The following is a 13,648-nucleotide window of genomic DNA, read 5'->3' on the forward strand; positions in this document are numbered from 1 at the left end:
TTTGATAATGTTTTAAAACATCTCTCCAAAAGTTATCTAGCTTTATACAAGACCAATACATATGAGTTAAAGTGACCACCTCACTATTACATCTGTCACAAATAGGATTGATATTGGAAAAAATACATGCTAGTTTATCCTTTGACGTATGGGCCCGATGCACTACCTTGAACTGTATCAAGGATTGACGGGCACAAATAGATGAGTTATTAACCAAATGAAGAATTTTACTCTGTTGATTATCTGAAAATGACTCTTGAACTTCCAATTCCCAAGCATGTTTAATTTTATCATTAGATATCATTCGTAAATTCAATATCTGTTTATAAATTATAGCTATCAACCCTTTTTGAAGTCATAAATTAATATTGTCTGAAAATTCAGATTTATAAAGGTTAGAGTAGAAATCCATAAATACCTTATTAATTTCATAAGGTTCTGCCGTTTCCATTCTATCAGGTCTTCGAATTTTCAGGATCTGTCTTCTAGCCATAGTTGCTTTTAATTGACCAGCCAATAATTTGCCTGACCTCTCCCCATGTATATAAAATTGGATTTTAGATTTGAGAAGTTGCTGCTCAATGAGAAAAGTCAAAAGCAAATCATGCTGTGTTTGGAGTTCCACCCTTTCCTTAGAGATCTTCACTAGGCATTACTGAATAAACTTTGTCTTTTTCTTTAATCCTATTAGTAATCACTAAAAGTTCTGCCTTGGATTTCCTTCTTAAACCTATTGAGTATGAAATTATCTGTCCCCTAAGAAAAGATTTCATCGTGTCCCAAATAACTAAATTTGACATTCCCTCAGTTGTATTTAATTCAAAAAATAGAGAAATCTGCTCTTTCATAAAACTTACAGCAATGTAGCATTAAATCTCCACTGAAGTACCTTCAGTATACTATCAGAAAACTTCAAAGTTAATTTCATAGATCTGACAATGCAATGACATCATATGCACAATCAGCAACAGAGGGCACCAAATACATGTCCAACAAAAGTAATCAATTCTTAAGTATTTAGGTATACATGTGGGGAAAAAAAAAGAAAAATCCTTATCTTTAGGGTACATAAATCTCCAAATGTCGACCAGACCTTATTCTAATAAAAAAGAATTAATACAAGAGACAGCTTTATTGGGAAGCGACAGATTGGTGGACGAACTGTCAATCAACGGATTGAGACAACAGTTAAAGTCACTGCCCATAATCACTTATATTCATTTAAATTCGGCAACACAGAAAACAGCTACTTAAAAAATTCAGGGCTATCTATATCAGGTGCATAAACACACACCAAAGCCACCTTTTGTCCACATAACAGACCAGTAACAATTAAATATCTTCCAATTAAATCTGTAACCGTGTTGAAATGTACAAAAGGGATTTTAGAATTAATAAAAATAGATACCCCTCTTATTTGATTTACTGATAAAGAATGAAATGAGGGTCCCTTCCAAAATTTAAAAAAACAATTTTCATCCTGCCTACGGATATGAGTCTCCTGCGCAACAATAATATCTGCATGAAGTGTTTTTAATTTCTTAAAATCTTTCTGCGTCCGCTGCTCTAAAGGGTCTGGGCCCTGTGTTCCGGCCCGAAACTGATCTTTCTAAGTCACTCTGACGCCTAGATAGATCCAAGCTTGCTCCCGATTTAGGTGGACGAGCACTGAAATAACTCTGCTCCAACTTTTCTCCGCTCCACTTTCTCCAACTTTGTCTCAAACATGCCTTGACCTCGTTCCAGCCACTTGAGCATGCCTCAACCTCACTCCAACTCCATCTTGCACCCACCTTGCCTTCACTCAACTCTTTATTGTTTGCAGTGATCGTTTACTGCAATTTTCCAAATACGAAGTGTTATTAATTGAGTATTTAATCATATTTCTTGCTTTGACAACTGCCAGTAAACTGTTGCCCAACATCAGTAGCGCCATCTTAAACCAGAAGTTGGAAGCCTCACTGAAGAATTTATGACAGAATGTTACTTGATGAGTTTTGCTGTAAAAAGGCAAATGTTTCTTGGTAGCATAGTTCCCTCTAAGCTGTGCGCGTGTGTGCACACACAAAAGGTTAGTTACCTAAAATAATGTTGTAGTTAATAGTTATACTTATTGATAATAATCTTTTAGCTAACTATTTCTGTTAACTAGTTGGTCGGTTTTTCAAATACCACAATGCACGTCACTAATTTATGTCACCTCGCCTTTTCTGTTCCGGTTTGTACAGCTGCATCATGGCGGCAGCCATCTTTGGCAGACAGTGTTCATATCATAAAGTTTACAAAGATCTGTTTCAAATCCTGTAGATAGCTCACTAAGTTTTTATTGGAAAAAATATTGATTCACTATGTCGAATTCAAAAGAAGTGAAGGGCATGAAGCGCAAAAGAACTGCAAATTTGTTTAAAGTTGAATGGTTTAACAAAATAGTAGAAACTGTTACACCGAAAGCTCATGAGGTCATGAACGTTCAGCTTTGAGAAATATTTATGATTCGGAAACTGGAGTTATCTGTTTGTATTGACGTGATGCGAAAGTTGCTGGAGAATTCGCTCGTGGAAAGAAGTGGGATGATATTTGGAAACTTGACTTTTTGAAGTGTCATTTGACAAGTAAATCACATTTGGATGGTGTACAAAACCTCAGGCAACAGAACCCGTCATTACCCGTTACAGGAGTGCGATGCATGTTAGGGTTGAGTGCGGATGAGCGAGAGCGAAAACGATTAAACTCAGAGGTGATCAAAGTTGAGGTACAAGAATGGATTTCTCCACAATTGCAGATTGTGACTTCACATTTGGCGATGAACAGGTTAATGCCTTATGTCTAAAATATCTTAATTTTCTAGCTGAAAATATTGTAATAGTCAGACAATTTAATGATTTCAAATTTTCCGTACAAGAAAAAATTAAATCCAAACTGATTTCAAACTTTGCTCAAATGGTGGCATTTGTACTTCAAAATGAACAGTTTTGCGACTTTGCACAGTTGATGGACATTGGGGGAACCTTTCTTGCGTCTAGTGCGGACTGTGAGCGAGGCTTTAGCCTGAGGAATCAGCTCAAAAACAAGCTGAGAAACCGTTTAGGTGACTGTCATTTGGATATGTTAATGAGAATCAAAAGCTATCAATGGGACGGAAGTTCTATTAGTCGAGATAGAGTTTACAAAGAATGGGTAAATGCCAAAGACACGAGAGAGAAAGTAACTGAGTGACTTAAATATGATAAAAAATTAAGTATCTCTAACCTGATGGCATGAACATTGATTACTCTAACTTCTGTTAATGCCCCTCCTCCCCTTCGTACCCCATCCCTTATTTATTTATTTATTTGTTTGTTTGTTTTTTTTTCTTTCCCCTTTTCTCTCTTTCTCCCTCTGTCCCTCTCACTATAACTCCTTGCCCATCCTCTGGGCTTCCCCCCCCCTTTCTTTCTCCCTAGGCTTCCTGTCCCTTCTCCAGCCTCGTATCCCTTTTGCCAATCAACTTTCCAGCTCTTGGCTCCATCCCTCCCTCTCCTGTCTTCTCCTATCATTTTGGATCTCCCCCTCCCCATCCCACTTTCAAATCTCTTACTAGCTCTTCCTTCAGTTAGTCCTGACGAAGGATCTCGGCCCGAAACGTCGACTGTACCTCTTCCTAGAGATGCTGCCTGGCCTGCTGTGTTCCCCAGCATTTTATTTTGTGTGTGACTTAAATATGTATGTTATTTTGTTGTTATTCTCTGCAGTTTTATGTCAAATATTTTGTAGACCTACATAAACTCCCATGTGTGCATTCAGTGCGCACATACTTTTGTCACAGGAAAAAAAATAGCACAGCATAAGATTTTTGCACACACTGACTACTAAAAATTAGAGGGAACATTACTTGGTAGTGATTGGTAAATAAGAATAATGTATTTTCGTCCTGAAAGATTAATGAGGCAAATTAGTTGGTGGAAGCATAATCAAGAATTTATTTTAAAAGAGAACTTTATGAATGTATGATTCCTTTTGAAAGGAAAGGAATGAATTGCATACTGTAGTTCTTTATAGAAAAATTGTACAAGCACATTGAACTGACTGACTGCCTGTTATGCTGTAAAACATTTGGGCTCTGTATTAATGAATAGGAAAGCAAATATTCTATGTTTAAAAGCCCAGGTCTTCCTTGAAACATACAATGAAGTCTTGATTCTTGTACTATTTAGAATCAGATTTATTATTGTGTATATAATGTGAAATTTATTGCTTTCTTCCAATAGTACAGTGCAAAGACACAAAATCATTATAAATTCCAAAAATAAATAGTATGAATAAAAAAACAATAATGAAATAGTTTTCATGGACTTTTCAGAAATCTGATGGTTGAGGGGAAGACGCTGTTTCTGAATCATTAACACGAGATGGAAGTATTTGGCATTTTCCTATATTGGATTAAAAAATTTAGCAGTACTTCAGGGATGTCACTATTTTCATTAAGTATCATATAATCCAAGTACACTTGAAAGGTTGGAGAAAATAGAAGTTGACCCTTGTTCATGTAGAAACTATTCCCACCATCATCACCACTTTAGCCACTGTTTGTTAGGTACACTGCCAAGCGCAGTTAATTCGTGTTTAAAAAAAAGGCAAATGTTTATCAATACTTAACAAATACTGTATATGTTGGTTTACTTTGTTGTTTTCATGATTCCCTAGTCATTTAAACCTGAGAAGTTGTGGGGGTTGGGTTTTGACCAAATTGGTTTTGACACTGATGAAGTATGTTAAAAGCAGACAGTGTAAGCGCTGTGCTGTGCTCTCTGCTGTTCATTTCAAATGAATTGCAGCAGACTGAGGGCCTAATGCCCTCTTCCAATGTTGTTTTTCCCACCACTGAGATAACTGCTGCAAAAGTCCACTTCATGGCATTTAAAACAACGGTAAAGACATTTTTTAAAATGACAGATGTTATGGTTGTCGTTGGAGTGGGGGGGACTTTAGAAAGTCAGAAAGCCAATAGACTGGGAAAATCAGTTTGGCTCTGGATCCTGAGAGAGGAATTTGTAGAATGCCTACTTAGCTGCTTGTGGTCAGTCCCACTCAGGAAAAGGCAATTGTGGGTTTGGAGTGTGTAATGAACCAGATCTTATTTAGGGGGTTTAAGGTAAAGGAACCCTTGGGAGTCAGTGATCATATTATGATGGAATTCACCCTGCAGTTTGAGAGGGAGAAGCTAAAATCAGATGTATTGGTGTTACATTTGAGTAAAGGCAACTACGGAGATGTGAGAGAGGAGCTGACCAAAGTTTATGGGAAGCAGACCCTAGCAGGGATGACAGTAAAGCAGCAATGACAAGAATTTCTGTGAATAATTCAGAATTTGCCTGTTCGTTTCATTCCAAAGAAAAAGCAGCAATATAAAGGGAGGATGAGGCAACAGTGGCTGACAAGGGAAGTCAAAGACAGCATAAAAGCAAAAGAGAGATCATATAATGTAGCAAAAATTAGTAGGAAGCTGGAGGACGGGAAAGTTTTTAAAAACTAACAGAAGGGAACTACAAAAGCAAAAGGGGGAGAAAAGACAAAATATGAAGGTGAGCTAGCCAATAATATAAATAAGATACCAAAAGATTTTTCAGATATATAAGAAGTAAACGAGAGAAGAGAGTGGAAATCAGACCACTGGAAAATGGTGCTGGAGAAGTAGAAATGTTGGGCAATCTGCATAAGTATTTTGAGTCAGTCTTCATGGTGGAAGATACCAACAATATACAAGAAATTCGAGAGACTCATGGGGTAGAAGTTAGTGCAGTTGCTATTATTAACAAGAAATTGCTTGGGAAGCTCCAAGTCTGAGGTGGATAAGTCATCTGGACTGGATGGCCTACACCCCAAGGTTCTGAAAAGGGCAGCTGAGGAGGCAATTGTAGTGATCTTTCAAGAATCACCAGAATCAGGAATGATTCTGGAGGAAATTACGTATTTCATTCCATTCTCCTGAGAAGTGAGGGAGGCAAAAAACAAGCAATTATAGCCCAGTTAGCCTGACTCTAGTGGTTGGTAAGGCGTTAGAGTCCATTATTAAAGAAGAGGTCTTGGGGTACTTGGAAGCATGTGATAAAATAGGCCAAAGTCAAAATGGTTTTCTTAAGGGGAGATCTTGCTTGACAAATCTGTTAGAATTAGTTGAGGACATAACAGACAGAGTAGACAAAGGAGAGTTGGTGGGTGATGTTTACTTGGATTTTCAGAAGGCCTTCGACAAGGTGCCGCAGCAAAGGCTGCTAAACAGGATAAGAATCCATGGTATTGCAGAAAAGGTACTAGCATGGATAGAAGATTGGCTGACTGTCAGAAGACAGAGGGAATACAGGGAGCTCTTTATGGTTGGTTGCTGGTGGCTAGGGGCTGGTTTTGAGTCTACTGCTTTTCAAGTTGTATGTTATTGATGTGGATGATGTGTTTGATGGATTTGTGACCAAGTTTGCAGATGATACAGAGTAGGAGGAGGGGCAGGCAGTCTTGAAAAACAGGGAGTCTGTAGAAAGACTTGAACAGTTTAGGAAAATGGGCAAAGAAGTGACAGATGGAATACGGTTTAGAGAAATGTATGGTGGTGCACTTTGGTAGAAGGAATAAAGGCAGACTATTTTCTAATTGGGGAGCAATTTCAGAAATCAGAGGTGCAAAGGGACTTGAGAGTCTTCATGCAGGATTCCCTAAAGTCAGTAGTAAGGAAGGCAAGTGCAGCGTTAGCATTTATTTAAAGAGGACTAGAATATAAAAGCAAGGGTACAACGCAGAGAATTTTTATAATGTTTAGACCATGTGGCATATAGTGAGCAGTTTTGAACCCTATTTCTAAGGAAAGATGCTGACATCAAAGAGGGTCCTGAGAAGGCTTCCTAAAAACCTAGAATGAGAGGGTTATGAGGAGCATTTGATGGCTCTGTGCCTGAACTCCCTGGAACTCAGAAGATTGGGGGGGGGGCGGGGGGAAAGGATCTCATTAAAACCTTTCAATTATTGTAAGTCCTGGATAGACAGAAAGTGGAAAGGATGTTTCCAGTAGGGGGCGAGTCTAGGATCAGAAAGCACAGCCTCAGAATAGAAGAAAGTCCCTTTAGAGCAGAGATAAGGAATTTCTTTTTCCAGAGGTTGGTGAATCTGTGGAATTCATTGCCATGGGTGACTGTTCATTGGGGATATTTAAAGTAGACATTGATATGTTCTTGCTTAGTAAGGATGTCAAAGGGTATGGGGTGAAGGCAAGAAGACAGGGTTAAAAGGGAATTATAAAAGAGCCAAGATAAAATGGCAGAGCATACTTGATGGCTGAGTGACCTAATTCTGCTCCTGTGTCTTAAGGAAATGATTTATTGACCAAGGCAATTTCGTCAATTTAACTTGAAAAAGAAAATCTGAATCTGTAACCATACATGAGGCTAGACAACGTAATGCTGTGTATTCTGGTTAATTGGGGCAGCCACTTGTTTTGGATAACTCTTAAAGAACAAAAACAAATTGAGAAAATAGCTGGAATTCATTTATTTGGGACACTGTGCTGAATAGTTCCTTACTAGCGTCAGTCGCACACACTTGTGTGGCCGTTAGACATTACGCCATGTTTAGAGTGAAAGGTTTTTAAATATTGTCAGCTGAGTGTGATTGTGTTCAAAAAGCAGTAATTTTTGCTCACTGATAATTGCTGAGAAATAAATAGACAATTCAGAACTGTTTTGCTCACTGCAGTTTAAAACATTCAGGCTTGGAGATGACAGAAACAGCTAGGACTGAAAATGAAACAATTTCACCCCTTCAAGTTAAGAATATGATGATTATGAAAATATTGACCATCTTATTAAATGTTACAATGAAACAGAAAGATTTGGAGGATGCAAATGTCTATTTACTTTTGAATGTAGCATTCACAAAGTCAGTGAGTGTTTGAATATGCCACTACTTAATTTCCCTTCATTTTGATTGGTTTCCAGGGTGTAGAGTAATATGGCATAGATACGGGCCCATGCCAGACATGGTGTCCTCCAAGCTAGTTCCATTTGCCTCCATTTGGCCCATAAACTCCTCCTATCCAAACGGTCTTCTCCTGGAAAGGAAGTCAGCCACCCTCCCAACACTAAGCACCAACATCATGACATGTAAGGTGGCATCTTCCAGCGTTAGACGTATTCCAGAGTCACAGAGTCTGTGGCGATTTCTCAAGAATGTTAAGGATAAACATATACAAAGGTTTGGCCATGCAAGAAGTAGAAAATATAAAGTTCCTGCATCAATGATCGGAGGCATGAAATGATATCCTGAAATGTTTTCTGAGTTTCTTCGAATACAGTCAGCCCTCCTTATCCGCAAGAGATTGGTTCGGAGACCCCCCGCGGATACCAAAAAACGCGGATGCTCAAGTCCCTTATTTAACCTGTCTCAGTGCGGGTGGACTTTAGGACCCGGGGTAGCTCCAGACCTTATTTAACCTGTCTCAGTGCCGATGGACTTTAGGACCCAGGGCAGCACAGGACCCGCCGCCCGCAGTTTTTCTGTTCTGTTGACTTATAATACCTAATACAATGTAAATGCTATGTAAATAGTGGTTACACTGTATTGTTTAGGGAATAATGACAAGGAAAAATAGTATGTACATGTTTAGTACAGACGCAACCACCGTAGCTCTTCTGGGAACGCCGATGCCAATTCTCCTGTGATCTTTAAGTTCTTGAGGCTGTAGCACTTTACATAGCCAGCCAGCCATCCCTAGCATTAACCCTTCCACGAATTTCAGCTTCTTTCTGCTTTATTGTGCAAATGCTCGATTTGTTCTTACCGACCTTACAGCCCACTTCGGAATGCAACATGCCACTTTTCAAAAGATCTAATATTTCTAATTTCTCGGCGGGAGATAGCACTTTACGCTCCCTCTTAGCCTTTGAGGAATTGCTTTTACCAGTAACTGCTTTTTAGGAGCCATTTTTTCACAGAAACAACGTAGCGAACAAATGAGGTGTGAAGCAAACAATGCTCGAACAACGAGTGCTGGAGAGAGAACTTCCGGGTTTTCCCGAATCGCGGTTGGTTGGGTCCGCACATGTGGAACTCGCGGATAAGGAGGGCCGACTGTATACTGCAGCAACCTTGTGGCACTTTTATCTGGTATTCTTGTAGGTGACTCGCCCCTGCCCTCTGGAACACTGCAATGCTCTTTCCCTGTTATCAGATGTTGCCCAGACCCCGATTTCTCGTCTTCACTACCTCATATGCCATTCCTTTTTTTTTGCCTTTTGGAGAAATGTGGTGGCAGTGTGAAAAAAGTGCTGTTAACATTCTGTTTCACACATGCTTCCATTTCCATGGTAATGGTACTATAGAGCAATGTGTGCACAGCAAGGTGCATTTACCGCGTACTTAACGCATCTGGTACACAGGTGTTGACAGAGGAAACTCCTTGTAAGGTTCGGTTTTGCATTTTGTTTTGGGATTTATTTTGAATGGTCTAAGCACGTATAAGGCAAATTCACTAAAACGTGTACTACTTTCAGTTTGTCAGTGGATAGCTGAATAAGTAGCAGTCTCGTTGAACATTTCAAATGTTGAACAAGGCATTTTGGCCTTTAAACGACTGCAGATAATAGAACGGCATAGGTTAGAACAGGGGAGGAAAATCACAGCATAAAGGGCCAGCAGCTGACTGGAAGTGCTCATAACGAGCCAAATATTTTTAAATGTTAACCTTAAAAACAGTAATGAATTTTGTTTCCAAATATGCTAACAACAGTGCTAAATTGAACTGAACTGAACATTCCTAGACTGTTTCAATTTCTCATGTGGTTTGATGTTTTATGTTCTGTGCCTTCCGCTCATTTTTTGCCGTTTGCGTGAATTGTTCTTTCTTTGTGCTTTCAGTGTTTAATGTTTTCTTTGAATGGGTTCCATAGTGCTTTTGTTTTGTGGCTGTCTGTGGGAAGACAAATCTCAGGGTTGTATGCATACTTTGATAAAGAATGTACTTTGAATCTTTGAACATTGAGGAATCTCAAAACTACAAATTGTTGCTTAATTTCACCTGGTAACAAGTACTTATAATTCCATCACGGCAGCTAATGCTTGCGTAACTTTTTTATCTGCGATATTTTTAATGCTGACACAAATGACCACAATGTGAAGCAATTTAGATACCCAAGTTGACAGGCATAATGCAGGATTTTTAATGTGACCATTAGTGTTACAGATAGAGAATGAAGTTTAAAGAGTCAGCTGTAATCCAGAATGAATCAGTTCATTGTAGCTGTGTTCTATACTTTGCTATAAAAATTGCAGTATAATGGATTCCAGTTAATTGGGCCATTGGTTAGTCAGGGCAGCTGCTTTTTTTTGTAGCATTCTTAAAGAACAAAAACTAATTGATTAAAATAGTCGTGATTCCCTTTGTTTATTTGGGACACTGCCACTTACAAACTTTGTAATTGGGGCAGGAGACTGTGGCTGAACAGGTTCTAACTTGCGTCAGCCACGTGCACTTGTGTGGCTATTAAACGCTACACCATGCTTAGAGTGAACAGTTTTTAAATAGCATCAGATGCATGTGTTGTGTTCAAAAAGCAGTGACGTTTGTCATTCCTAGTTGGCGAGAAGTAAGCAATAAAACTATTCAGAACTGTTTTGCTCACTGTGCTTTCAAGCATTCAGCCTGGGAGTGAATATGAAACGATTTCACTACTTCAACAAGTTAGGAACTACGCAGAATTTGAAGATATTGACAATTATCTTGGATGTTAAAATGGAAATAAAGATTTGGGGGATGCAATCATCTATAGAACTATATGAAGACAGTCCATTATCTGCACTAAGTGCCTGTCGTAATTTTGTTCATTGGGTACATTGAATAAGTTCATCTTCAATAACCAGTTGGAACTAATGCACAGTTTTATAGTACTATAGCACTGTTAGTAATGTTCTAATTTGTTCTGTATTTCATGTAAATACATAATTTGCTGCTCATTTAAATGGTAGCTTGTTTTTTTTAATAATTTTTTAACTATTTCTATGTAAGTTTGGCTAACTGGGGCAGCTGCTTAATTGGGTCAAAATGTACTGGTTCTGATGTTTTCTAATTTACCGGAATCCAGTGTATTATATTAGGTAAATGAACGTAGGTATAATATTTATTGAACATACTTTTCCTCTTTGGTTCCAGCTACATTTTATTGGGGGTTCTGCATTACACCCCTCTGAATAGTCACAAAACAATGTTTTGGAATATTATTACTCAGGAAGCAGTGACTGCATCTGTTTTCTCTGGTTGACCCAGTTGCCTGCTGAGAGCACAACATGTGCAAAAATGCACGTTGAGGCATAGATGAAATTCCAGAAGTACGCAAGACTGTTTGAAACCATTGAACTGTGCCAATTCGTATCCATGTAGTTGAATGCAACTTGTGCATCGTTAATTTTCAAGCTCTGGAAAAACTTGTAACCACTCTTTCCACTGCCCTGATTTTCCTCTTTTATGGATGCTAAGAAAGTTTTTTTTAGAAAATGAGTGGTTTCCATATGGACCTCTTAAATGTCAATGACTGCATTTCAAAGAAAACCCCTTGTAGTGGCTGGTGGTTTTTCCATTCAAACAGGTGATCTGGGAACTTAAAGTTAGATTTAACAGTTGGTCTCAAATTGAGCAGAGGAGGTGCCTAATGTAGAGAATTAGGGCAAAACTGGGTAGGCATGGGAGACTTGTAGAGTGGGTGTTTTGGGGAATAAATTTTAATATAGAAAACTGGGGTCATATATTTTGGTATCAAAATCTAGGAAAGCACAAACCTCCGTGTTGAGAAGTTGAGGAAGTTGGTGGTGTGGTTTGATGCAAATGAAAAATAGATATTGCAAATAAATGTCAAGGTTGTTTTTTAGCCATTTATAAAATCTCTAGAGGATATCGTAATGGAGTATCGAACTTTTGAGATCACACTTGCAGTATAGTTCAGGTCTCCACGGCTAGAAGGTTATAGGAATTGCAAACTATTTTAAGCATGTAAACTCTCTTGAGCGATGGTGTTCAGCGATCAGCTGAGAATAAACATCCTGTAAGTCAGTTGTCCGGAATGAAGACCTAATGGGATTCAGGACCAATTAAGGTGATTCCATTTGTGCAGAGTCAAACAAGGGCCATTAAGTATATTGTCACTTTAAAAGTTCAAAGTAAGAATGTGAACTTCGATAATAAATGTCACCATATACAACCGTGGGCTTCATTTGCTTGTGGGCATACTCAATAAGTCCATGATAGAATAATAACCATAATAGAAACAATGAAAGACACTACTGACTTGGGTGTTCAACCAGTGTGCATAAGCAAATAAACTGTGCAAGTACAAAAAGACGGAAATAATAAATAAATAAACAAGAAATATCGAGAGCATGATATGAATCCTTGAAAGCCAGTCCACAAGTTGTGGGAACATTTCAATGATCGGGTGGTTATCCTCCTTGTTTCAAGAGCTTGATGGTTGAGGGGTAATAACTGTTCCGGAAACAGTTGGTGAGAGTTTTGAGGCTCCTGTACCACCTTCCTGATGGCAGCATGTCCTGGGTGGTGGGGGTCCCTGATGATGGATGCTGCTTTCCTGTGAGAACGCTTCAATTAGATGTGCTTAATTGTGGGAAGGACTGTACCTGTCCAAGTCCGTGTGGAATCAAAAGTGGTTAAAATTTGGAACTCACTACAATAAGTAATAGAGGTGACTAATGTGGATACATTTAATGGGAAGCTAATAAGGGAAATGAGGTTTGAAAGGTATTGCTGGAGTTGAAGAATGATGGAAGGATGCTTGCGTACAGCATAAGCCTAGAAGTTGACTAGTGATTGAATTCTTCATACATTTGACTTACAGCTGGATCCTATGTTAATGAGCAAAAGGGGCAATCTGTATATTAGACAAAGGACATAGGAGCAAAATTAGGCCAATCCTTGCATCAGCGTAAGTTTGAAACTCCTTTGTTTTGCAGATGTGAAAAAAGACTGGTCAGATCATGCCTTGTGGTGGGAAAAGAAGAAAACCTGGCTTCTAAAAACCCACTGGACATTGGACAAGTATGGTGTGCAAGCTGATGCTAAACTGATGTTCACACCCCAGCACAAGGTACTTCGCCTCCAGCTGCCTAACATGAAGATGGTGAAGGTCAAGGTCAATTTCTCGGACAGAGTCTTCAAAGCTGTCTCTGACATTTCCAAGACATTCAGTGAGTACCAGAATTACACTGCCTTTTTATTCTGTCCGACTGTTTTTAATTGGTGCAATTTACAGCTAATTTTGACATTTTATTTAAAACTCCGTCATCATGTTGTTTCTGGAGTTGAATTGCTGGAGAAACTTGATCAGTTCATCCATAGTGACTCAGGTTTTCCACGAGGTTAATGGTGAGGTAATTAATACTGACTTTCATTGAATAAATAGGGCAGGAGTCTCTGTCAACTGTAGTCACACTGTTAAATGTAAAAATCATGAAATTGGTCTAGACCAGATTTCTCAATCATTTTGCCCTAGAGGAATCCTTGAAATAATTTTCAGGTCTCAGAGAACCCCTGCATAAAAATTATTAAATCTATAGCTCCCGATACGTTAGCATGATCAGTAAGTTGTGGAATTGCCAGTGCTCTTCTGTGTAGAGAATGAAT

General features: G+C 38.7%; 1 protein-coding gene across 7 annotated transcripts in view; it reads left to right on the top strand.

Moving 5' to 3' along the window:
- The window catches only part of fermt2 (FERM domain containing kindlin 2), a 157,023-nt gene that overhangs the window by 43,859 nt on the left and 99,516 nt on the right, over window positions 1-13,648 (top strand). For all 7 annotated transcript variants that reach the window (XM_072268790.1, XM_072268830.1, XM_072268780.1 and 4 more), the window contains exon 3: window positions 12,979-13,212. In XM_072268790.1, coding sequence (XP_072124891.1) covers window positions 12,979-13,212 — 234 coding nt within the window. The remainder of the gene's footprint in view (window positions 1-12,978; window positions 13,213-13,648) is intronic.

The sequence above is a fragment of the Mobula birostris genome, chromosome 1 (assembly GCF_030028105.1).
Source record: "Mobula birostris isolate sMobBir1 chromosome 1, sMobBir1.hap1, whole genome shotgun sequence".
NCBI lineage: Eukaryota > Metazoa > Chordata > Chondrichthyes > Myliobatiformes > Myliobatidae > Mobula > Mobula birostris.